Consider the following 26,522-nt stretch of genomic DNA (forward strand, 5'->3'; position numbering starts at 1 on the left):
TCATTTTCCATGTGTGGCCGAGTATGGTTTCCAATCAGAGGCAGGTGTCTTTCGTTGTCTCTGATTGGAAGCCATACTTAGGCAGCCTGTTTTTCTTTGGGTTTTGTGGTTGTTTGTTTTCCGTTTAGTCTTAGTACCTGACGGAACTGTTGTTGGTCATTTTCTTGTTTTGTTGGTTAAGTGTATTCATTAAAAGATTAAGAATGAGCACTATCCACGCTGCGTCTTGGTCTCCATTTTACGACCCCCGTGACAGAAATAATCCTTCAAACTAATGTGACATTTGTGATGGTCTTATGCTGTGTAATTGTATTTATGTATACATGTTAATGACATTGTCATGTGTTCTAGCTATAGTAAGTGGATGTCTTTTTTCCCTTCCAGAGCACCAGGCTGCCCTCTTGCAGCTGAAGAGAGAATGCAAAGAGGAATTGGAGAAATTACATGTAAGTTAACCTCTTTGTTTCAAACAGTTCACTACATATCATTCTTACTGATTTCAGTGCTGGGGTTTGTTTCAACCAAATGCAGTCGCCTCACCATGTCCTACAGTCTGCATGTAATAACAAAGTAACTAATACTTAATGAACCCAGGACACTGCAGTTTTCTTCAGTGACACTAGATGTCGCCAATCAATCACAGAAGCAAAGCCAACTATTGTCTTTAGTGACTGGACTTTCCAGGCTTGATGTCTGAGAATGTCTCAATGGCCCAACGTGTGGTTACATACCTCTCTTCACCACCATAGAAAATGGACAGCCTTGCATTTCTATCTAAATATATTATTGGCCTTAAGTGGGTCTGGTGTCTCCTTTGACTCCTTCAAATGGTCATTTTGACCAAAGCATCTCATGAATTGGCTCACACTTTTGTGGCATGACACTGTTGTCAGGCACAAGGTTTTATATTGACAGCACAACAATGATATAAATGTGTTTGAATGATAGTCCTCAAATACAGTAGGACTCATCCTGTCTTAAATGTGACATCCCAGTCACATTTGATATGAGGTCATCATTGAGAGAGGAAGCTGTGATGTCATGATGTGTTCCAGATGTGAAGCTCCTGCCAGTTCCTCCTATGACATAAGATCACAATTTACAACATGGACGCACCCAGAGATCTAATTTACTGACCTGTCTCTTTCCAACTGGAAATGTCTCCATTATTTATGTAAGATCTAGTTTAGAGTTCACCCTCTAAACTCAGCAGATTCCACTCTGTTGCTGAAGCACCATAATGCATTGTTTGTTCAACTGAGCCACCAGTGCCAAGGTGATGAAATTGAAAGCAGTATTTGAAATAGTTTCTCACAGGTCTAAGAGGAGTAGTCACATTTATTTGTTATGTTTCCCCTGTGTTCCAAGAACAGCCTGAGATGAGTAAGAGGATCATAGAGCAGACTGTTAACCATATTTATGGAACAATTTCTCTGAACAACAACCTTACTTGAGCAAATTGTCTCAGGAAAGTGTGTCTGAAAATGACTATTATTAAAGCAGTGCTGATTCAGCAGTTATAGATGACTTCCTCTGCATGTAGAGGTCTTCCTCTGCGTGTTACCCTGCCATTTATCTCTAATCCCTTGCATCAGGCCATCATATTGACACTCATGAACATGTAGTTAAACCATGAGAAAGGATAGGAACGTGCCTAATTCATTTTCCTTGCTGACCCCCATGCTAACAAGAAACATGTGTCGGATACATTGCAAAATGGTTTCCTTTTCACTTTTCCTCAAGTTTGGCTGGATTATGTTGATGTTTGAAACTTCCAATAAACATTCAGCTTATTAGCTCTTCATTATGTTGTCAGTTATTGTACTTTTCTGTTGGGGATGAAAGATTGGAATGAAAATGAGTGGGCATGATGTTAGAAATCACTTAATTTAATTAAATGAAGGTAATGACGGCCATTTTCCCTCACATGCTCTCATTGAGTCACCCAGGGGTCTTTGTGGAGCCCAACATTATGTGATTCTGTTTCATATGGTTGAGTGGGATGTTTCTGACTGATCTCTGTGCTCCTGCTCCACACAGACGGACTTTGAGCTCCAAATCTTCCAGGTGCGTGGGGAGCATGCTGTGTCAGTGTCCCGGCTGGAGGGAGTCATCAGCAAGATGCATACAGACCGTCACCAGGCCTTTAGCCAGGGTCTTGAGAGGGGCAAGCTCCGCGAGACCTGTGTGTCCACTGAGGACAACCTGCCCCCTAAAACTTTCCGTAACGTCTGCATCCAGACAGACAGGGAGACCTTCCTCAGGACCCCCGAGGGTGAGGCCAGCCGGTCCGGTCTCAGCCCCAGCCAGAACGTGCCTAAGAAACTCAACCTGGACTCCATCAACCTGAGTCTGCATGGAGGACTGCCTGGCCCACCTCCTCCTCCTCTTCCTCCTCCTCCTCCCCCTCCTCCCCTCCCTGGCCAAGTAGGACTGCTTCCACCTCCTCCTCCCCCGTTACCTGGAAACATGGGGCCACCGCCTCCACCCCCCCTCCCAGGTTTTGGTCCCCCACCTCCCCCTCCCCTTGGGTTACCTGGAGCTGGCCCTCCTCCTCCTCCCCCTCCTCCTGGGTGCGGCCCACCCCCTCCTCCTGGGGGAGGATTTGGGTTTGGGTTCGGCCAGGCAGCAGAGAAGGCCCCAAGGAAGCCTGCGTTGGAACCTTCCACTCCCATGAAGCCTCTATACTGGACCAGGATACAGATCCAGGACAATAAGTACCTACTTCTTCTACAGCCCATTCACAAGATGTATTATCACTTCTGTCTCCCTCTCCTCACTGTGGCACTTCCATCAGGTACACCATCAGGTACACAGACACTCTAACACAGGGAAACATCAGGCTGGGTTGACCGCCCCTACACTAGTACCCTGGATGAGGACAGGAGCCCAAGTGAGATGTTTCAGCACATATCCAGTGGCTGTGGTTTGTACTGCTGGATGCCAGGCTCCCAGCTTTATGGCCTTGTATTTCTATGGCTGGATTGGTAGAGGAAGTTGACTTGTGGTTCACACTCTCTGGTCCTGGCTAATGGTGGAGGGTTGAGTGGGCCACAGCGGTTACATGCCTGCTATAAAGTTTACAGTTGAACAACATTAAACAGGACTATTAACTGTAACACGTTTCTGGATAGACATTATGAGGGTAAATACAGTACACTTTCGAAAAAGGCCAGGTCAATGAACAAATGTCAAAATACACACAATTTCGCTGTATATACAGAGCAGGCTTCATGAGGAAGCTGTAATAGGGAAGACATAGTTAGCTGTGCTTTACAGGGATTACATGTCAATACAGGCATGGTCCAGTCAATTATAAATGCTGTCTACTGTGCAAGGCTTTGTGGAGTTTACGTAGATGTATTTTCCCAACATTTTTCAACATTGATTCACTGCAGTTTGCTGGAGTCAGTCAGAGCCCATTACGTGGAGTTATTTGAGTTGGTCCCTGTGAAGGCAGTATGAAATTAAAGGGAAGATTTTTGGGAGTATCATTATGTTCTTGGTTACAGCCTCTTGGCTGTCCCAGACAGATACTTTCACCACCGCTGTGGGTAGCCAATAGCAAATTGGACCCAATTGGACACACTGGACTCTAAGTGAGTCTCTGTCTATGTGTTTGATTGCTGTGGTATTTCAGCTATGACCAGCTGGACAACATTTTCAAATCAATCATATTTGTCACATGCGCCGAATACAACAGGTGTAGACCTTACAGTGAAATACTTACTTACAAGCCCTTAACCAACAATGCAGTTTTAAGAAAAATACCCCCCCCCCCCCAAAAAGAAATAAAAGTAACAAATAATTAAAGAGCAGCAGTAAATAACAATAGCGGGGCTATATACAGGGGGTTCCGGTACAGAGTCAATGTGCGGGGGCACCGGTTAGTCGAGGTAATATGTACATGTAGGTAGAGTTATTAAAGTGACTATGCATACTGTAGATAATAACAGAAAGTAGCAGCAGCGTAAAAGGGGGGGGGGCATGCAAATAGTCTGGGTAGCCATTTGATTAGATGTTCAGGAGTCTTATGGCTTGGGGGTAGAAGCTGTTTAGAAGCCTCTTGGACGTAGACTTGGCACTCCGGTACCGCTTGCCGTGCGGTAGCAGTGAGAATAGTCTATGACTAGGGTGGCTGGAGTCTTTGACAATTGAAACCGCCTGGTATAGAGGTCCTGGATGGCAGGAAGCTTGGCCCCAGTGATGTACTGGGCCATACGCACTACCCTCTGTAGTGCCTTGCAGTCAGAGGCCGAGCAGTTGCCATACCAGTTGCCATACCAGTGATGCAACCCGTCAGGATGCTCTCAATGGTGCAGCTGTAGAACCTCTTGAGAATCTGAGGACCCATTTTTTGTTTGTTTGTTTGTTGAGTTCCCTTCGTCTCCACCGTGGTAAAATTTCTCCTTTCTGATCAATTCAGCCCCGGCCGACCAAACCCTGACATCATGACTTGACAGTAGAGAGAAACTCATGAACACAAACACAGAAAAGGCATATCCAGGCTGTATCTCATCCGGCCGTGTTTGGAAGTCCCATAGGGCGGCGCACAACTGGCCCAGCGTCGTCCGGGTTTGGCCGGGGTAGACAATCATTGTAAATAATATTTTTTCTTAACTGACTTGCCTAGTTAAATAAAGGTTAAATAAAATATAGATTTTTTAATATCTACAGTCCATACAGTATGGATACACTACATCTACAGAAGCAGTAGGCCTATTACATTTTACAAAGGGATCCCTTATAGAAAGTTACTAAATCATGCATTACATTACATATTACTATCAGTAGATAAATTCTAATTGAAAAGTTAACATGACCTGTGTTATACATACAGTAAGCCTACCTCACATAGGTGGGTCCTGATGAACCTGTCTCAGTGAACCTGCTGCCTGTGAGGCTGCCTGACCTGGCCTATATACAGGCTGAGTTATGGCGGACTTCATCTTCCTCTCCCTGCATTATCAGAGAGGGCTGGATCACTTATCAAACAGAGCCTGAGGCTGCCACACTGTCTAACCCAGGGGATAGTTATCTTCTATGATTTAAAAGAGGAATGGAAAGTAAAGGTGGCAGAGCAAGGCTGAACTCTGGGAGGCTTCTGTACAAGAGAGACATCCTCAGACTCCTCTGTTTGCTTTCAGCGTTACCCAGCAACAGAGGAAACAGAATACTTCTCATCTTCCTTGTAGTTTATTTGAAATCCTCCTTTAGTGCTGAAATCTCACATCTCAAACCCAGTGACACTTGAATCATACGACTTTCAGAAGCCTCAGTCATAAATGTAACTTTTTATTAAAAAGCGGAAATTGAAGTTGGTTTTCTTTGCATTCTGCAAATTCTCACTCCAGCAAACGTCTGCCCTGAATCAAAATATGGAAGTAAACACTGCACAGCCCAAGTAAACATCAAATAAACAGCTTCACAAATTGTTTATCTCTGGCACAGGACAATTTGTACTGAGAAGTCCACTAGCTATTCCACTTTTCCCAAGAAGTAAAATCAAATCAAATTGTATTAGTCACATGCAACAGGTGTAGACCTTACAGTGAAATGCTTACTTACGAGCCTCTAACCAACAACGCAGTTTAAAAAAATACGGATAAGAATAAGAAAGTATCAAGTAATTAAAGAGCAGCAGTAAAATAAAAATAGCGAGACTATATACAGGGGGGTACCGGTACAGAGTCAATGTGCATGGGCACCGGTTAGTTGAGGTAATATGTACATGTAGGTAGAGTTATTAAAGTGACTATGCATAGATGATAACAACAGAGAGAAGCAGCGGTGTAAAATAGGGGGCATTGCAAATAGTCTGGGTAGCCATTTGATTAGATGTTCAGGAGTCTTATGGCTTGGGGGTAGAAGCCTCTTGGACCTAGATGTGGCGCTCCACTCCACTTGCCCTGCGGTAGCAGAGAGAACAGTCTCTAACTAGAGTGGCTGGAGTCTTTGGCAATTTTTTGGGCCTTCCTCTGACTCCGCCTGGTATAGAGGTCCTGAATGGCAGGAAGCTGGGCCCCAGGGATGTACTGGGCCATTCGCACTTCCCTCTGTAGTGCCTTGCGGTCGGAGACAGAGCAGTTGCCATACCAGGAAGTGATGCAACCAGTCAGGATGCTCTCGATGGTGCAGCTGTAGAACCTTTTGAGGATCTGAGGACCCAATCTTTTCAGTCTCCTGAGGGGGAATAGGTTTTGTTGTGCCCTCTTCACAACTGTCATGGTGTGATTGGACCATGTTATTTTGTTGGTGATGTGGACACCAAGGAACTTGAAGCTCTCAAACTGCTCCACTGCAGCCCCGTTGATGAGAATGGGGGTGTGCTCGGTCTTATTTTTCCTGTTGACCACAATCATCTCCTTTGTCTTGATCACGTTGAGGGAGAGTTTGTTGTCCTGGCACCGCACGGCCAGGTCTCTGACCTCCTCCTTATAGGCTGTCTCGTCGTTGTTGGTGGTCAGGCCTACCACTGTTGTGTCATCGGCAAACTTAATGATGGTGTTGGAGTCGTGCCTGGCCATGCAGTCATGAGCAAACAGGGAGTACAGGAGGGGACGGAGTACGCACCCCTGAGGGGCCCCTGTGTTGAGGATCAGCGTGGCGGATGTGTTGTTACCTACCCTTACCACCTGGGGGCGGCCCGTCAGGAAGTCCAGGATCCAGTTGAAGAGGGAGGTTTTTAGTCCTATGGTCCTTAACTTAGTGATGAGCTTTGAGGGCACTATGGTGTTGAGCTGTAGTCAGTGAATAGCATTCTCACATAGGTGTTCCTTTGGTCCAGGTGGGAAAGGGCAGTGTGGAGTGCAATAGAGATTGCATCATCTGTGGATCTGTTGGGGCGGTAGGCAAATTGGAGTGGGTCTAGGGTTTCTGGGATAATGGTGTTGATGTGAGCCATGACCAGCCTTTCAAAGCTCTTCATGGCTACAGACGTGAGTGCTATGGGTCGGTAGTCATTTAGGCAGGTTACCTTAGTGTTCTTGGGCACAGGCACTATGGTGGTCTGCTTAAAACATATTGGTATTACAGACTCGAACAGGGAGAGGTTGAAAATGTCAGTGAAGACACTTGCCAGTTGGTCAGTGCATGCTCGCAGTTCACGTCCTGGTAATCCATCTGGCCCTGCAGCCTTGTGAATGTTGACCTGTTTAAAGGTCTTACTCACATCGGCTGCGAAGAGCGTGATCACACACTCTTCTGGAACAGCTGGTGCTCTCATGCATATTTCAATGTTATTTGCCTCGAAGCGAGCATAGAAGTAGTTTAGCTCATCTGGTAGGCTTGTGTCACTGGGCAGCTCTCAGCTGTGCCTCCCTTTGTAGTCTGTAATGGTTTGCAAGTAATGCCACATCCGACGAGAATCAGACCCGGTGTAGTACGATTCGATCTTAGTCCTGTATTGACGCTTTTCCTGTTTGATGGTTCGTTGGAGGGCATAGCGGGATTTCTTATTAGCTTCCAGGTTAGAGTCCCGCTCCTTGAAAGCGGCAGCTCTAGCCTTTAGCTCAGTGTGGATGTTGCCTGTAATCCATGGCTTCTGGTTGGGGTATGTACGTACGGTCACTGTGAGGACGACGTCATCGATGCACTTATTGATGAAGCCAATGACTGATGTACTCCTCAATACCATCAGAGGAATCCCGGAACATATTCCAGTCTGTGCTTGCAAAACAGTCCTGTAGCTTAGCATCTGCTTCATCTGACCACTTTTTTATTGTTCTAGTCACTAGTCACTAGTCACTGGTGCTTCCTGCTTTAATTTTTTGCTTGTAAGCAGGAATCAGGAGTATAGAATTATGGTCAGATTTGCCAAATGGAGGGAGAGCTTTGTATGCGCCTCTGTGTGTGGAGTAAAGGTCGTCCAGAGTTTTTTTCCCTCTGGTTGCACATTTAACATGCTGATAGAAATTTAGGAAAACGGATTTAAGTTTCCCTGCATTAATGTCCCTGGCTACTAGGAGCGCCGCCTCTGGGTGAGCATTTTCTTGTTTGCTTATGCCGGAATACAGCTCATTCAATGCTGTCTTAGTGCCAGCCTCAGTCTGTGGTGGTATGTAGCTATGGAAAATATAGATGAAAACTCTTTAAGTAGATAGTGTGGTCTACATTTTAGGATGAGATACTCTACCTCAGGCGAGTAATAGCTTGAGACATCCTTAGATATCGTGCATCAGCTGTTATAGTCCGCCACCCCTTGTCTTACCAGACAACGCTGTTCTATCCTGCCGCTACAGCGTATAACCAGCCAACTTTATGTTGGTAGTGTCGTTGTTCAGCCATGACTCCGTGAAGCATAAGATATTACAGTTTTGAATTTCCCGTTGGTGGTTTAATCTTCCACGTAGGTCATCGATTTTATTCTCCAAAGATTGCACGTTTGCTAGCAGAATGGAAGGAAGTGGGGGTTTATTCGATCACCTACGAATTCTCAGAATTCATTCTCAGGCAGCCCCCCCTCTGGCCCCTTTTCTCCACCTCCTTATCATGCAAATCACGGGGATCTGGGTCTGTTCCTGAGAAAGCAGTATATAATTCGCATCGGGCTCGTCAGACTCGTTAAAGGAAAAAAAGGATTCTGCCAGTCCGTGGTGAGTAATCGCAGTCCTGATGTCCAGAAGTTATTTTCAGTCATAAGAGATGGTAGCGGCAACATTATGTACAAAATAAGTAAAAAAAATTGTTACAAACAACGCAAATAAACGAACAAAAAAACACAATCGGTTGAGGACACGTAAAACATCAGTCTTCTTTTCCGGTGCCAAGTCACCCCGTAACAGTCTCCTGTCATCACAGTAACATTGTTATTGAAAAGGGTTTTACGTTGAACTGTGGTGCTCCTCAGCGTATGGAAGTGTATCTCTCCCCCAGCCCCAGACTAAAAGTCTGTCTCTTGTTTCCAGTAATAATACACTGTGGGGTTCTCTGGAGGAGCCAGATATCGTAGACACCAAGGAGTTTGAGGACCTGTTCTCCAAGGCCACTCTGCAGCCAAAGAAGAAGCCCCTTTCAGACACCTATGAGAAGAAGGCCAAGACGAAGAAGGTTGGTTGAAATCTCATCTATTCTCTTCTCTCCCCCGTGCTACTGTTATTATATAGTCTTGGCTCCTGCTGTTTTTCCTCTCTCAGGAGGAGAATCTCAAGTGTCTTGGGTTTGGAAGGTGATGAGGGCTACTAGACTTTCCATGCAGGAACCCATACACTGTAGCTTTAAAGCTGTCACCAGAAACGATGACACACTCCATTTGACATGGCACGTCGTATTTCTCAGACCTGTCTTGTCCAAAGAAAATGCTCATTTCTAGGGGCCTAGTGGTACATTTGAATTAAGATTTCCTTTACTATAGTTTCGTCGTCAGTATTAGGAGTTATTGAGATTAGGTAGTCAGGAAGAAAATATTGACATAATACATTTTTTTTGAGGACGTTATTACTATGTTACTCCAGTAAGAGCATCTGCTGAATGAATACAATGGTGTCAGCAGATTATACCTTATTCTCCAACCCTAGACCACTTACCTCTGGAACATTCCATTAGGAGCTCTGCTTAGTTAGCCCAAGTAGAGCCACATAAACAAGGATCCTAGCATTACATGGAGTCTAATCTAGAAACAACACAAAGTTTTCCAGGAGCAAATCGCTCCCCTCTCTTTTCTTGTCTTCCTCCCGACTGTCCAATTCATGGTGATTGGTGTAGGCAGCTCTTGTGCGACGTCAAACTAGGCTATCAGTTCAGTTTTCCTCTCCTCTCCCTGGCCCTGTGTATAGAATCACAGCTGGGTAGGATCCACCTTTAGCTGCTGCTTGCACTTCACAATCAGCTGTAGACTAAACTGTCCTACTCCTTGATTTGGAATCTTCTGTTGATTGTCCTTTTGACAAAGTTTGATAGTAATTTTCTTACGAAACCTGGTAATAGTTATTGGTTGAGAGAAATCATGAAAAGAAATTGGTCCTGTCCAGACTGGATGTCGATTTTTGGTACGGACCAAATCTAAACCAATCATAGACATCTATGTTTCACACATTTGGACAGCACAGTAAAGCACAATACAGTACAGTAGAACACAGCAGAGTACAGAATATTACAGTACAGTACACAGTACACTAAATAAAAGCAGAGAAGAGGTCAGTACAATACAGTACTGTATAGTAGAGCACAGTACAGCACAGTAGAGCACAGTACAGTGGAGCACAGTACAGCACAGTACAGTACAGTACAATACAATAGAGTACAGTAAAGAAAAGTAAACAATAGTGTACCAGTGTTGTAGTACTCGAGTCCAGGACTTTCATGACTTGTGACTCGACCTGGACTTTACCAGTGGTGACTCATGGGGCTCACCTTCTCATGACTTGTATTTGCACTTGGACTGGATAGGCTACTATGATAAGCAGAATATTAGCAGCACTGGGTGCGCAGAGCAGCGAGGGTTCTGTTCTCTAGCAGTGGGAAGGATGTGCCACACCTGGCACACACAGTGATTGTGGGCAGGCAGGCTCCACTCTGGCTCCGCCTCCAATCATAAGCTACGCATCGCGCAAGCGACTCTCTTGCTTCCTTGTAACCACCAGTCACCAGCCTACTATTTAGATTTGCCTGGTTAAGAAACATAAACTACTTACGAAATTGAAAACAATACTAGTATTGAGTTTAATAGTAAAACAGTCTAGCTATTTGTATCTCTCTCCCCTTGAGCATAGAAAAGTGGGCTGTGGTCTACCTAGTGGCGCAGTGGTCTAAGGCATCACTACAGATCCGGGTTTGATCCCGGGCTGTGTCGCAGCCGGCCGCGACCGGGAGACCCATGAGGCGGCGCACAATTGGCCCAGCGTTGCCTGGGTTAGGGGAGGGTTTGGCTGGCTGGGATGTCCTTGTCCCATCACGCTCTAGCAACTCTTGTGGCGGGTCGGGCGCATGCATGCTGACACGGTTGCCAGTTGTACGGTGTTTCCTCCAACACATTGGTGCGGCAGACTTCCGGGTTAAGCGAGCAGTGTGTCGAGAACCAGTGAGGCTTGGCAGGGTCATGTTTCAGAGGACGCATGGCTCTCAACCTTCACCACTCCCGAGTCTGTACGGGAGTTGCAGTGATGAGACAAGACTCATGCAGTGATGAGACAAGAGACAAGACCAATTGGATACCATGAAATTGGGGAGAAAAAGGGGTAAAAAATATATAATAAAATAAAGATAAGTAGGCTGTCTTTGTGTATGACAACTCCATGTACCCTCCCACTTTACCCCATGTATCCCTTAGCCAGGTTCTGACAAGTCTTCCTTTAGCTTTTACTCTGCAATAAAAAACCTAAACAAATATCAGTGGAAGATTACAAAAAATGAGCGTGGCCACTCAGTCATGAACAGTGAGTACAGGAGGGGACTAAACACACACCCCTGAGGGGCCCCCATGTTGAGGGTCAGCGTGACGGAGGTGTTGTTGCCTACCCTCACCACCTGGGGGCAGCCCGTCAGGAAGTCCACCATCCAGTTGCAGAGGGAAGGGTTCAGTCCCAGGGTCCCTAGCTTAGTGATGAGGTTGGAGGGGACTATGGTGTTGAACGCTGAGCTGTAGTCTATGAACAGCATTCTCACATAGTTATTTCCGTTCTTGTCCAGGTGGGAGAGGGCAGTGTGAAGTGCAATTGAGATTGCGTCATCTGTGGATCTGTTGGGGCGGTATGTGAAATGGAGTGGGTCTCGGATGATGGTGTTGATGTGTGTCATGACCAGCCTTTCAAAGCACTTCATAATTACAGATGTGAGTGCTACAGGGTGTTAGTAATTTAGGTATCTTACCTTGGTGCTCTTGGGAACAGGGACAATGGTGGTCAGCTTGAAACATGTTGGGATTACAGACTGGGACAAGGAGAGATTGAAAATGTCTGTGAAGACACTTGCCAGCTGGTCTACGCATGCTTTGAGAACGTGCCCTGGTATTCCTTCTGTGATTGTTAGCCTGTTTAAATATGTTGCTATATTTCAGCCATGGAGAGCGAGATCACACAGTCATCCAGAAAAACAGGAGCTTTCACGCAAGGCACAGTGTTATATTCCTTGAAGCAAGCATAAAAGGCATTTAGCTCGATTGGTAGTTCTGCATTGCTGGGCCACTCATGGCTGGGTTTCCCTTTGTAATCCATTATCGTCTGCTAGCCCTGCCACGTACGACGAGTGTCAGAGCCAGTGTAATAGGATTCCACCTTCCTCCTATATTGTTCTTTTGCATGTTTAATGTCTCGTTGGAGGTCATAGAGGACTTCCTTCTATCCATCCATGTCCGGTTCCTTGTTAGCGGTAGCTCTAGGCTTTTACCCCAGAGCTGATATTGCTTGTAATCTGAATTGAGTGCATCACTGGTACTTCCTGTTTGAGCTTTTGTTGGCCAGATTTGCCAAAGGGAGGACGAGGGAGGGTCTTGTATGCGTTTCTGTTGGTAGAAGGAAAGTGGTATAGAGTTTTAGCGCCCCTAGTGGCACAGGAGACGTGTTGGTAGAAGTGAGGTAGGATGGTTTAACGTCTCCCCGCGTTAAAGTTTCCGCCCACCAGAAACGCTGCCTCTGGGTGAGCCGGTTCTTGTTTGTTTATGGCCCCATACAGTTCGCTGAGTGCCAGAGTGGTGTTGGCTTGAGAACTTTCTTGGTAGATAAAAGGGTCTGCAGCTTACCATGAGGTATTCTATATCAGGTGAGCAAAAGCTTGAGATTTCCTTCACCCTTGATGCAGAAAAACAGTTGTAATTTATGAAAAAAAACTCCTTTTGACTTCCCCTCTACTCTACTGAACTGTACTGTACTGTACTTTACTCTACTGAATTAAACTCTACTGTACTCTACTGAATTAAACTCTACTGTACTCTACTGAACTAAACTCTACTGTACTGTACTCTTCTGAATAAAACTTTACTGTCCTGTACCGTACCTTACTGTAGCTCTACTGTGTTCTGATGTACTAATATGTGCCGTACTGTCCTGTGATGTTCAAACTTGTGAAACAGATTTGGTTCTGGTCCGCATCCAACAAATTTGTACTTGTTTAGGGGCGGAGCTCTTCAAATGATTGTTTTTACGTTTACATTTTGGTCATTCAGCAGACGCTCTTATCCAAAGTGATTTACAGTCAGTGCATTCAACTAAGGTAGATAAACAACAACATATCACAGTCACAGCAACAACAACACAAATCTGTGACTGTTACTGAAATGTTATTGTAGTTGAAGTGGTCTGTTGGTTTATTCTGTAGGTTGGACTACTTTGAACATCATTCCTGCCAGTTTTAAAGCTTTTGAAAAAGCTTACATATGTGCATGTGACAGTGGCAGCAATAATGCATTCTGTTGCGGTCTTCAGTTGGCTCCTCTTTTCTATCTTAGGAGACTTGAAAAGGTATTATTGTGATAATAATGCTTACTTCATTGATCATGTAAATATGCAGTTGAAATTTGTCCATAGAATCAATGACTGAAAAAGATGTCTCTTCAACATCTGTAAATGACGTATTTTCAACATCTGAAAAATATATATTTTCGACATCCGGAAAATAAGTATTTTCACCTTTCAATCAGCACCTAAAATGCACCTGACATCAACGTCTGGAAAAGACGTCTAAAAGATGCTTACTGGGAAAGCAGCTGAGTCAGATATCAACGTGAGCTAGGATGCTGATTTAGGGGCCAGCCAGCCCTGCAGGCAGGGTCAGGGAGACAGGAGACAGTTGGCTGAGCTTGATCAAATATTGGGCCAGTTGATGGGTTCAGAGTGACCAGACTGGATGGAGAGCACTAGAGATGGACACACACACCCACCCACACTGAGGCCTCTAGAGTGGACTGGAGCCTTGACAGATTGATCAGAATGTGTATGGATTGGGAAGGGGACAGTCTGGTACAATGGCTGATTTTATCTGCTTGGACGCCACACTTAGGGCCATGGGGGCAGTGGGAGCGCTGACACACATGGCTGCGGAAGTGCAGAGTTGCAGCATTGGACTTGACTACAGCATGGGCCCTGAGAATTGGCCTGAGCTGTGCAGACCCAATGGCATGTAACCCATTAGAAAGGGGGATACTTCTCCTTCGTGAAAACTACATGAACTAACATTTTGATTTTGTTATTCTAATTTGAGATGGTAGATACAATATGTGGTATAGATATCCATTGTGATTTGAGCCATGTGCTGATAGAAGAGCGTCATCTCCACCAGGGGCTATGTAATACTCAGCCCAGAGAGAGCAGCCTGGGTTACAATACTCAGCCCAGAGAGAGCAGCCTGGGTTACAATACTCAGCCCAGAGAGAGCAGCCTGGGTTACAATACTCAGCCCAGAGAGAGCAGCCTGGGTTCAGCTATGATTATTGGGAGACGCTACCAACTGTGGAAATGGTTGGCTACAGCCCCTTGGCAGTCCAACACTTTTAGAAAGGTCAGCTAAACAAAAGTAACTTGTTTACTTCTTCATCTTTTATCCATAAAAGTTTATACTACCAACGTTCAAACTCTCTGAATCATCATTTGCTGATAGGTTCCCAGAACTACGGGCTCTGACTGGACAAAGGAGGAGGGAGGAAACGGGGATAGAGAGGAAAGTGGAGAGGACAGTGGAGAGGGGGATGGAGAGGGAGGAGGAGAGGGGGGCTGGAGAGAGGAGGATGGAGGGAAAGAGGAGAGGGGAAAGGAGAGGGGGATGGAAAGGAGAAGAGCAGACTGTCATCCAGCTAGCTAACAGACAGAGCCAGACTGGGCCTGCGGAGACACAGGGTCAATCAAGAGCGCTGTCTTGCCTTACTCTGCAATATCTGCCCCAGAGGAGATCTGACAAGCCAATAGTCATTGTCCTGGCCTCACCACCACACCGATACGACACAACACAGAGACAAGTCAGTTAATCTCTGTCCAGTAATTGTCCCTATCAATTTATGAAGAGCAGCTACACTGCACACATTATGGTTTTCAGTGCACTAAGCATGTTGGCTGTAGGGCACAATGGTGTATGTGATGACAGTACAGCTATACATGCCTATCCCACTTGTTACTTGTCCAGAAAGTGTTGCCAGATCAGCTAATGCCTGTGATCCCAGTCAGAGGGAAATTACTGGAATGTGTGTGTGCATTATAGAGATTAGTCACTTTTACTCACCTCCCTTGTTAAGGACAGCTCCACACACAGGACCATCAGTGTTGGGGAAAAGGGGCTGGTGGAATGAGTCCGTACAGGGCTAACCATGTGTATGTGACCAATAACATTTGATTTGATTATCATGTTTCCAATACAAATGAAAGCTGCTGTTTAATCTGGATGCCTTTCCTTTCGCGCCACTGATTATCATATCAAAGCAGCAGAGATGACATGCAGGGGAATAAGCTCCCTGTCAGCCTCCACACTCCACGGCCGCCCAGGCTACTCTACACCAGACTGGGGGTAATTGTAGCCATGTGGCTCCACTCGGTTCCACACTGAGGCGGGAGGAGAGCAATGGAGAGGAGAGGACACCTGTGGGGGGCGTTTAAAGTGGAGAGGAGAGGCTGCGCGTGTCGCTGCATTTTGGGTGTGAGGAAACGAGCTGCAGGAGCGATGTGTAGTGCTACAGAGATGAGATGAGGAAACCCAGCGAGCCACAGCGTGGGGGCTGTTTAGATTACACCCCGACAGGATTTACAGTGCCAGAACCGGCAGGCTGTCCCCCTCACCATACCCCCCCCCCCCCCCCCCCCCCCCCGCCCACCGCCCCGCGTGTACACCAGTAATACGGCCTGCGTAAACATTACACAGCGATTCCCACCACCCACACGAATCAAGCTCCTATCCAGTTTGCACACCATGGATTGCTGTAAAACAAACAATGGCTTTAATTTGTTCAGACCCTACGTCTTTAGAGATGACTTATGGTCGTTCACACTGAGGTTTATTAAAAGCATATTTTGAGTGTTGAGTGTGACGTGGGAGAGTGGGTGTAAGATTAACACATGGAGAGTGCAGAACGCTGTGTGGAGATGTTGAGCGTTCATTGGAGGTGGTAATTTATGAGCTCTCTTGATCCATTTGTTATTGTAACGTATCTCCAGGGTGGGTGAACTCAGACATGGTTGGTTCGCAGTCACCCGTATAGCTGCCTGCCCCCTCAGCCATGGCTGTATAAACTATCAGCTCTCTGCTGAACCTGGTGCCCTCTCCCCAACACCAGCCACCTGCAACTCCTCAAACCACTGTCTCTTCCTTTTGTTATTTCAATCTTAATTTCAATGTCAAACCAATGTCTCCAGTCTATTTCAAGTGGAGTTTTTTTGGTCTGCTGTCAGGACTTCACCTTGGCTTGGATTGGTGGGTAGTTCTCCCAGTGTCCACTGGAGGTAGCTGTTATCTTTTGAGACATACTTGTCATGGATTGCGAACAGAGAGCTCTTAGCATCAGCAGGTTCCTTCCTTGCGTGTCTGAGAGTAAGCATCCAGGCTTGTTCCTCCAGATCAGTTGTCTTTTCTCATTAAGTTAACTGGTCGGGCTAATTGGTGCTTCTGGAGCCACAGCGAGTGGCCAGGGTTCCTGGAAGGCTTTTAGTGTGGCCCAACCAGTGCAGTTCATTAAAGGTGTTGGAAAAGCCTCTCACTCTGCCTGCTCCCCTCTCATGTCCCTGTACAGGGTGATCCCCAGTGTGATATTAGTAATGGACGTGGAAGCAGCATGCACTCTTACCTTCTGTAACGCAATACTCACTTCTAAGGCTTCTGCTCCTTGGTTCCCACTGGATGGCCCAGTAGCTGTGATGCAGTAATAACGGCCAGTGTTACCTAATGAAGAAGGCTGAGACATTAAGTTTTAGAGCTGGGCTTTACCTTGCCAAAACTGTTTCTAGCTTTATGGGTAATTCAGTCATAAGTAATTGTGACCATGTGTAGGCACAAATAAAAATCCTGTGAATTTATAGTTTGTTATAAAAAACCCTTGCCTGCTCTTCCACACTGAAAATATGTCCTTTTATGGTTTACTTTTTTACTTTCCTGTGACTTAATATTTTTGACTATATCGTAGGGCTGTCACAATACCAGTATTGTGATGTTTTTTATGGCAAAAATGAAAACAAGAAGCAGACCAAACTCTGTGGTCCTTTAAAAACCTGCTTTATGTAAAATAATGTGTTATATAGCTAGGAAATGTGACTCTGGATGACAACATAATGATGTTTGTTTCCAACATTAGGGCTGTTTTCCTAAAGAAATGAAATCCGCTTTGTGTTTTGCTTCTTTGCCACGATACAAATGAGTATCGTGATACTGATATTGTCCCGGGCCCTACTATATAATTAATGCACTTTTACAGGGGAACTTGTTCTCTGTACTCTGTGCTCTGTACTGTTAGGGATGCCATTTGATAAGGCCTGCTGAAACCTATGGGTTTCTATCCTTACTCAATCTCTGCCTGTTATCATGGACCGTGAAGGATTATGACATTGTGTAGATGAGTCTGGCTTCAGGGTCAATCCAGACACTCCACAGAGATGTTAGAATGACTCTTCTTTAGAGCACTTCTTCTGTCCCCTCCCTGAGTCAATCTATCTTCAAGTGGTTTGGCTCTGGGAAGTGACTAAGTGATACTTTCCTTTGGCCTCTCTGGGAAAAAGACAGTGGATGACTTACAGTGTGTACAGCATATAATAAATCTTAATTGCATTTTTTTTAATTAACTGTTGGTCTGCATCTTATCAACTGTATAAATGGTGCCACTTGAATCAAATGGATATGATGATCAAATAAAGGATATATAATGCCAATATTATTCTCGCTCTCCGATGTAATCACTGTGATTAAGTTATGATGTTTACCGGTATGTCTCTCCTGCAGATTATCAAGCTGCTGGATGGGAAACGTTCCCAAGCAGTGGGCATCCTCATCTCAAGTCTGCACCTGGAAATGAAGGACATTCAGCAAGGTGAGAGCAAACATTTAATGATCTGTTTTAAAACCAAGCTGTTTGGCAGCTTTTTTTACAGGAGGATATTGTACTATTTCTGAAAACCATTCATTTCCTGTCTGTTAAACAAGGCTGTTCTTTTTTCGATTAAACCGTAATAAACATCAGTTGCAATCCTATTTTCACTAGATTAGAAAAGACACTTGATAAATGGCAGATGCAAGTGGTTATTTTTAGTGAAGACATGTTGAAGCCTGGCGCAAATTGTTTCCTGCCTCTTGACAGGTCCTAATGTGTGACTAGTTCCACTTTTATAGATGAATTTGTGTTTCATGTGGAACATGGAAGATTTCCAAGTTTTCCAAACTAGTGCATAATGTTGTGAGTGAACAGCATTGGAATGACATTAGCCATTTTTGCTGAGAATTCTGTTTCCCCAGTTTCAATCCTTCCTACACTGGTCAAAATCACATCAATATTTTCCCTTTTGAGCTAAAGAGGAGTGTAGTATTTGGTTGTGTATGTGTTTTTGACTATATGTGTTTATGTATGTGAATGGTGAGAAGAAAATCTGATACAGCGGTTTGGCGTGCATAAATTGGAGCCGTTGGCGACAGCCAGGGTAGAGGACTGCATTTTCGCGGGATGACGGCAGGACCTGCGGTCCGACAGAGATCATTGTGCAATCAGCATTTTTCATGCTGCGGTTGGGAGCGGGCGGTCAGGCAGACAATTTTGGGATTCAAATATTGTTGTTGTTCTTCAGATTATTTGGAAACGGTCATCTTTCTGCTTTATATGCGTTAGCCTACCTATTGTATTAAAGCCACACCTTTGTCGCGTTATTCACACACTCTTAGAATTCACTGCTTCGAGTTAAATAGACTACCTCTTCTAGTTGGGCGTGTGAGATCAAGTGCGCCTAGTATACGTGTGGTCTCAATGAAATAGAGTAGGCTGCATAAGCATGGGCGGAGATTCAATGGCAGTTATCTTTCCAATGCATTTCAATTAAATATGATTAGACTATAGTTTACTACAGTGTCTGTAAATAAAGATTGATAATGGAAAGAAGTGGAGGGCGTTCAACCAACGTGTGTCGAGTTGCAAAAAAAAGAAACGATAATTGAAAAGGAAAAGCCGCAACCCACACATAGGCTACCATGGTGAGCGAGCATTGTGCATTTTCATTTTCAATAAATATTGATTACCCATTTATTTATCTCTGCCTGCAAATCGTTGAAGTAACAACAGTTTATCAATCCAACAGGGGCAGGCAAAAGACAGGTCAAGGGCAGGCAGTGGTCAGTAATCCTGGAAACAGGAGACAAAGGGCTGTGAGACATAGGTTTAACTCTGGACACATGAAAGGTAGGATGTATACGAAGGGTCCAGAGCAACAGAAGACGAACAGCAGAGGGGTTAATGATTTTGGAGATGGGAAACGGGCCGATAAACCGGGGTGAGAGTTTGCGGGATTCCACTCAGAGGGGCAGATCCCGGGTGGACAGCCATAGCTTCTTCCCGGGACGATACCGGGGAGCTGGGGTCCGGTGGCGATCTGCTTGTCATCGATACCTGGAGGTGTTCTTGAGGAAGGCCGCCCGGGCTCTCCTCCAGGTACGGCGACATCGGCGGACAAACATCTGGGCAGAAGGAAAGCCGACCTCTTCTTCCTGCTCAGGGAAAAGCGGGGGCTGATACCCCAGGGAACACTCAAACGGAGATAGGCCCGTGGCAGAGCAGGGAAGGGTGTTGCGGGTGTATTCGAACCCACACCAGCTGCTGGCTCCAGGTGGTGGGGTTGGCAGAGACCAGGCAGCGCAGAGTAGTCTCTAGGTCCTGGTTGGCTCGCTCCGACTGGCCGTTGGACTGGGAGTGGAACCCGGAGGACAGGCTGGCTGACGACCCAATGAGGGTGCAGAATGCCTTCCAGAACCGGGACGAGAACTGAGGGCCCCGGTCAGAGACCATGACGACTGGTAGCCCGTGGATCCGGAAGACGTGCTGCACCATGAGCTGGGCTGTCTCTTTGGCAGAGGGTAGTTTGGGGAGAGAAATGAAGTGTGCGGCTTTGGAAAACCAATCCACCACCATCAAGATGGCAGTGTTGCCATCAGATGGGGAAGACCCGTGACAAAGTCCAGGGAGATGTGAGACCAGGGACAGTGAGGGAGAGGGAGAGGTTGGAGGAGACCAGCCGGAGCGTGTCGAGGAGTCTTGTTTTGTGCACATACTGTGCAAGCGGCGATGAATGCGGAGACGTCAGGGACCATGGTAGGCCACCAAAAGCGTTGTCGAACAAAAGCCAGGGTCCGACGGGAGCCCGGGTGGCAGGCCAGTCTGGAGGAGTGTGCCCACTCCAGGACTGCGGTGCGGACCGCGTCAGGCACAAACATTATCTGGATGAACGGAACCTTGGGATGAACGGAACCGTGAACAGATGAACGGAACCGTGAACGAAACCTTGGGAGAGGTGAGTGCTGACAGGGGGGAAGCCAGGGTGCTGTAACCCCAGATAAAGCTGTGATAAAAGTTGGCGAACCCCAGGAAACGTTGCAGCTGCACCCTGGACGTAGGCTGAGGCCAATCCACCACCGCTCTCACCTTCCCGGGATTCATCTGGACACTCCCAGTGGAGATGATGTACCCCAGAAAGGGGATGGTGGAGCGATGGAAGTCGCACTTCTCTGCCTTAATAAACAGCTGATTCTCCAGGAGGCATTGAAGAACCTGTCAGAGGTGGAGCACATGTTCTTGGGGGGAGCAGGAGAAGAAGAGGATGTCATCAATGTAGACGAAGACGAACCGAAATGTCGCGGAAAACATCATTTACCAGAGCTTGGAACACAGCAGGGACGTTGGTGAGGCCTAATGGCATGACCAAATACTCGTAGTGGCCTCTGGCCATGTTGAAGGCGATCTTTCACTCATCCCCCTCCCGTATCCGCACCAGGTGGTAGGCGTTCCGTAGATCCAGCTTGGAAAACACGGTGGCCCCCTGGAGCGGCTCGAAGGCAGAGGAGATGAGTGGGAGCTGGTAGCGGTTTTTCACCGTTATGTCATTGAGTCCCCGGTAGTCGATGCACAGGCGCAGCGTAGGGCTCAGGGATATGGCCAAAATCTCAAATCCTGATAAATTCAATGAATAAGTAGTTTATATAAAATGACCACATGTAAAGGCCTATTTCTTATTACATTTTGAATTTTACTCAACAAATAAAAGGTAGTTACTCATATTTGATTATTTCTCCTTTTATTTAGAACCTTTGTGCAAATTAAGCATGTAACAAAATATAAAATATTACTGTATAAAATCTAAAAAGATAAATAGAAAACACTTCAAATATAGTTGCAAACAAAATAAATATAGGCCAAAAATATATATTTTTTGGGGGGTGGGCTTGCCTGTTTTGCATGTTATTTTGGCATTAATACGTGTCACATGTCAATTTGCATTTGGTATCTTGGTGTCGAGTGTTAGCACCAACTCACGAAACCCCCGTTTCTCAACCATGTAAATTGGGGCCATGTCTTTGCAGATGTAAGTTGTAACGGCAGCTGTTATCTCCTTCCATCTTCGTGATTCTTTGCCATATGGTGTGCCGCGGGCAAAAGCCTCTTGCAACGTCTGAGTCGGGGGTTTGTTTTGAGCACTCGACTGTACTTTTTTGGGTCTCATCCATAGACTCTCTCTGTACTGTTTCACATGATTCTTGCGTAGGTGGTAAAAGAGACTAGTGGTGTTTGAGCCTGCGGTATATTTTACAGAGGACGGTTTTCTGGTCCATGTCACATTTTTCATACCCAAACCACGTCCATGTGACCGAAGTAGCCCCTCTTTTAGGTACGAGCCCCGTGTCTCCGTGCTCTGTGTCACGTTCACTCTCCTTCATGTTTGTTTGTGTTGCAAATTTCCTTCCACACGGCACGTGTGCGTCGTCCAAAGCCTCGTCCAATTGACAAAAAATATTGCGGTAAAGAGTGTGATTTGCGTTTACATTTACATTTACGTCATTTAGCAGACGCTCTTATCCAGAGTGACTTACAAATTGGTGCATTCACCTTATGATATCCAGTGGAACAACCACTTTACAATAGTACATCTATATCTTTTGGGGGGGGGAGGGTGGGGGGAGGGTAGAAGGATTACTTAATCCTATCCCAGGTATTCCTTAAAGAAGTGGGGTAGCTGGGGTCCGGTGGGGACACAACGAAATAAACGGTAGAGCATAATAAGAAATGATATATGTTTTTCTATTGTCACACGATATATATCGTCATATCGTCCAGCCCTAGTGCAGGGTCTTGTCCTTCTTCTCCACAAAGAAGAACCCTGCGCTGGCGGGAGAGGACGAAGGATGTATAAATCCTGAAGCTTGGGAGTCCCCAACGTAGGTCTCCATAGCCCTGGTCTCCAGTCCCGACAGCGAGTACAGTCATCCCCAGGGCGGAGTGGTGCTAGGGAGAAGGTCAATCCCGCAGTCATATAGTCGGTGCGATGGAAGCGAAGTGGCCCGGGCCTTGTTGAACACCTCCCGAAGGTCCTGGTACTCCGCAGGAATGGAGGAGAGGTCCGAGGCACCTTCCGAGCCCCCAGGAAGACGTCCCGGAGCAGGTTGCGCTGACTTCAGACACTGGGCGTGGCAGAATGTACTTCAGTCCATGAGGGCACCAGTAGACCAGTTGATGAGGGGATTGTGTTGCTGGAGCCAGGAAAATCCCAAAACCACAGGAATCTGAGGAGACTTGATGAGCAGAAATGGAATAGTCTCCCTGTGATTCCCTGACACCTGTAGGTTGATGGGAGTGGTATTATGAGTGACCCGGCCTATAGAGCGCCCGTCCAGCGCTCTAACATCCATTGGAATGGAGAGGGGCTGAGTGGGGATGTTCAGCCGAGGGTAGCGTCCAAAAAGCTCCAGAGTCAATGAGGACCCGGAGAGATTTAGACTGGTTTCCCCACAACGGAATGGCATGAAAGGGGTGCGAGCAAGGGTGGCAGAAAAGTTCTTCATATGGCCCACCAGAGTACTCGCTCCTATCAGTGAGCCTGGTCTTTTAAAGGACAAGAGGAAACAAAATGACCAAGAGTCCCGTAATACAGACAACTCTTTGCGTTGATCCTGTATTGCCATTCCGCTGGCGACAGCCCAGCTCTGCCTAGTTGCATAGGCTTGGGAAGCGGTGACTCTCGGCGTCTTCGGCGACTCTCGGGGGAGGTCGGGAAGCCTTGGGTTCTCTCGGCAATGGAACCCTCGGGGACTTCTGGGATGACTCGGAGGCAAGGTGGAATCCCTGGACGTGTGAGTGAAATCGAATTTCCTCTCCCTCCGTCGTTCCGGTAATCGGATGGTCAAATCGATGAGGGAATCGAGATCCGTAAGTAACTCCCGAGCAGCAAGCTCGTCCTTGACCTCCTCCTAGATGCCGTGCAGGAACATATCGAACATATCGAAAGTGCTTGGAACCATATCCTGGTGCCCAGCACTTTCCGCTGCCAACGTGTGGAAATCCACGGCATAGTCTGCCACACTGCAGGAGTCCTACAGAAGCTGGATTAGCATCTGGGCAGCTTCTCTCCCAGAGAACGGGGCATCAAAAAACTTCTTCACCTCTCCCACGAACCCCTCCAGGCTAACGCATCTGGCCAGCTGTTGTTCCCAACAGTAGCCCAGGCAAGAGCCCTCCCGGACATCAGTGTGATGAGGTAGGCTATCTTGGAGCTATCCGAGGGGACGGCTGAAGCTCGAAGATGAGGGCAAACTGAGCTAGAAACGCCCGACAGGTGCTCGGCTCTCCATCGAAGCGTTCCGGGGGAGGTAAGCTGGGCTCCCGAGAACGTGGAGTGACCGATGAGATGGCACAGCTAACAGCTGAGTTACTGAGGGGCTGTGGGGTTACCACCGTGGTAGGTTGCCTCCCAAACAACCTGCGAAATTGCTCCAGAAAAATGTCCAATGCCCGGTCATGGCGTTCAGCCAACATTTGGACCCCCTCCATAAGGCCTTGAAGCAGTTCCTCGTGCCTCCCAATGGTGGCTCCTTGGGAGGAGATGGTGTTGCGCAGCTGGCCCGGGTCTGCTGTGTCAGTCATGGCCAGTTCGTACTATCACGTTTCAGGTAAGACCCAGATGCAGACCACGTCGAAGTAACAACAGTTTATTAATCCAACAGGGGCATGCAAAAGACAGGTCAAGAGCAGGCAGGGGTCAGTAATCCAGATAGGTGGGGCAAAGGTACAGGATGGCAGGCAGGGTCAGGGCAAGCAGAATGGTCAACACCTGGAAAACAGGAACAATCAAGAGAAAGGAGCAGAGGGAAAAACACTGGTAGGCTTGACGAAACAAAACAAACTGGCAAAAGACAAACAGAGAACACAGGTATAAATACACAGGGGGTAATGGGGAAGATGGGCGACACCTGGTGGTGGGGTGGAGACAATCACAAAGACAGGTGAGACAGATCAGGGTGTGACCCGCTCTCATCATTCTTGCTGATTCAAGTTCAGTAGCCATACATGCGAGATCAGGTGCGCAAATGGTCTCAATTAAATAGACTAGGCTATAGCCTATGAATGGGCAGAGAAACACGGGGCAGTTATCTTTCCAAGGAAATGTACTTTCTAAGTATGATTATGCTACATTTTACTACTTTGCCTAGAAATACATATTGATCACCCATATTTGTCTCCGTCTGAAAATAGTCCCACTCCTAAAAGGCAGGCTATAAAACGTATAAAACGTTGCTCAAGATAAAGTGCAAATCTCTCCAACTCCACTCTCTTCAAACAATGTATAATCTATTGGCTGATATAGCCCAGTAATATCGATAGCCTAATATAATGGGCCACGTGAGAATCTCTGGGTATTTTAACCTATTTCTTAGGTTATTTTAGCACATTTTGATATTGCCTGTAGGGCTCAAAATTGCTGGGACCATGGCTGGCAAGTGATCTGCGTCACATACCCCTAAAATAACATTGCAGGACTACGGTTAGGATCGGGACCAGTTCTTGCGGTAGCGGGTGGGAGTCCCAAGGAAATTCAGCGGTGCTGGCGGGGTATGAAAAGCGGTGGGAGGGGGATGAATAAATCCGTCCTGCGCATAGCTCTAAGCCTGGGTGCGTTGGGTTGATACTGCGACTGGGAGTGGAGGGTTTGGCAGTCTTAGCGGCCCGGCAGATCTGTTTATTGTTGCCAGTGACGGTTTTCACCACCTAATGGGAGCGACACCCTGCTAATGATCTGAGTGTGTATAAATCCACCTTTGCAGTCAGCAGACACCACACCGCCACTATAAAACGGCAGCCCAATGCAAGCCAAACAACACACTGGGCCAAGCTACTGTTTTTGGTTTTCATTTTTTTTGGTTCTCTCTCTTTTTGTCGGTGTCGAGGTAAAGAACCCCCAATAAAAGAGCCTGCTCTCTCTCAGCATGAGCCTGCTTCCTACAGCCTTAATGGGAGGTGTAGGTGAAATGGACAATTTGAATCTGACAATTCAGCAGAGTGGCCTAATAAGCACTTCTAAGGGCCCTGGTCCCTGGCCTCACCTGCTTGCCTGCTCTTTGTTGGCAAATTAAAAGGACATGGGACATGTAATGTAATTACATCCACTAGGGAGGGGGGAGACAAGGGAGGGGGGCTCTGGTTACCCAGTGCAGGGAGAGGGGAGAGAGGGGGCCGACGGAGGGCCTGAGCCTGGCTGGGGGACCTCCTGGGCCACCGCAGTTCAAGGCAGAGGGGAGGTTCCCCCACACCTCACCACACACACCACACACCCTGAGCGATGAGTGAGAAGTAGAGGGAAAGGGAGTGAGGCTGCGACGGGGTTCCTTTGATCTCCCGGTGTGGAGAGATATCCAGGCCCTGGCCCCCTTGGCTCAGAGCACTGTGCTGCACTGCAGCCCTCCTTTGGTGTGTGATTGACGGTTGCATGGCGGGCGTGCTGAGGCCTTGAGTAATCCACTCTAATAAGAGGTAGGAAATGGCCACCACCTCCAGCCTGCTCTCCAGCCTGCTGCTCTCCACTCTGATCCAGCCTCCAGGGCTGCTCTACTGCCCCAGCTGGTCGTAGGGGCTTGTGGAAGCTGTGGATATCAGTGGAAGAATGCTTGGATTCTGGGACGTAGATCTTTTTCTTCTGATTTGGAGGCCTTGTGTGGAGATAGAAGGTGACATGTCATAATGAATCCAGGGTGTCGCTATATACAGTACAGTCATATGCTTCTGGCTTGACTTCACTGGTGGCTCTTTGCTAGTCATGCGACTCTGAGACGTGACGCAGCTACAGTGATGTGGAGAGGGGCTTGTTTCCACTCACACTGGGTCTGTTCTAGGCTGATCTGAGAGCAGGTGTCGCTCTGCAGTCTGCAACTGACAGCACACAGATCCATATCAGCTATGAGACAAGGAGCCATTCCTCCCAGTCTACTCCCTCCTATGCTCTCTCCTTTCCTCCCTGACCTGCACCCAGTCATAAAGCCGTGACTCCTCTCTCTGAGACACTGAGCAGAGCTCTCCCTCTCTTACTTTTTCTCTCATACTCTTTCTCTTTTGCTGATAAGACTTGCTTTCTCTTTTTCTCTCCTCTCTCTCTCTCTCTCTCTCCCCT

At 46.9% G+C, this 26,522-nt stretch overlaps 1 protein-coding gene across 4 annotated transcripts in view; it reads left to right on the forward strand.

Moving 5' to 3' along the window:
• LOC115162369 (formin) overlaps positions 1 to 26,522 on the forward strand; it is a 106,078-nt gene that overhangs the window by 25,540 nt on the left and 54,016 nt on the right. For all 4 annotated transcript variants that reach the window (XR_003869527.1, XM_029713602.1, XM_029713603.1 and 1 more), the window contains 4 exons: positions 385 to 446; positions 2,041 to 2,717; positions 8,907 to 9,048; positions 17,839 to 17,926. Coding sequence is in view for 3 of the 4 variants with exons in the window: in XM_029713602.1 (XP_029569462.1) it covers positions 385 to 446; positions 2,041 to 2,717; positions 8,907 to 9,048; positions 17,839 to 17,926 (969 nt within the window). In the remaining variant the exon portion in view is untranslated. The remainder of the gene's footprint in view (positions 1 to 384; positions 447 to 2,040; positions 2,718 to 8,906; positions 9,049 to 17,838; positions 17,927 to 26,522) is intronic.

This window comes from Salmo trutta, chromosome 25 (genome assembly GCF_901001165.1).
Source record: "Salmo trutta chromosome 25, fSalTru1.1, whole genome shotgun sequence".
Lineage (NCBI taxonomy): Eukaryota > Metazoa > Chordata > Actinopteri > Salmoniformes > Salmonidae > Salmo > Salmo trutta.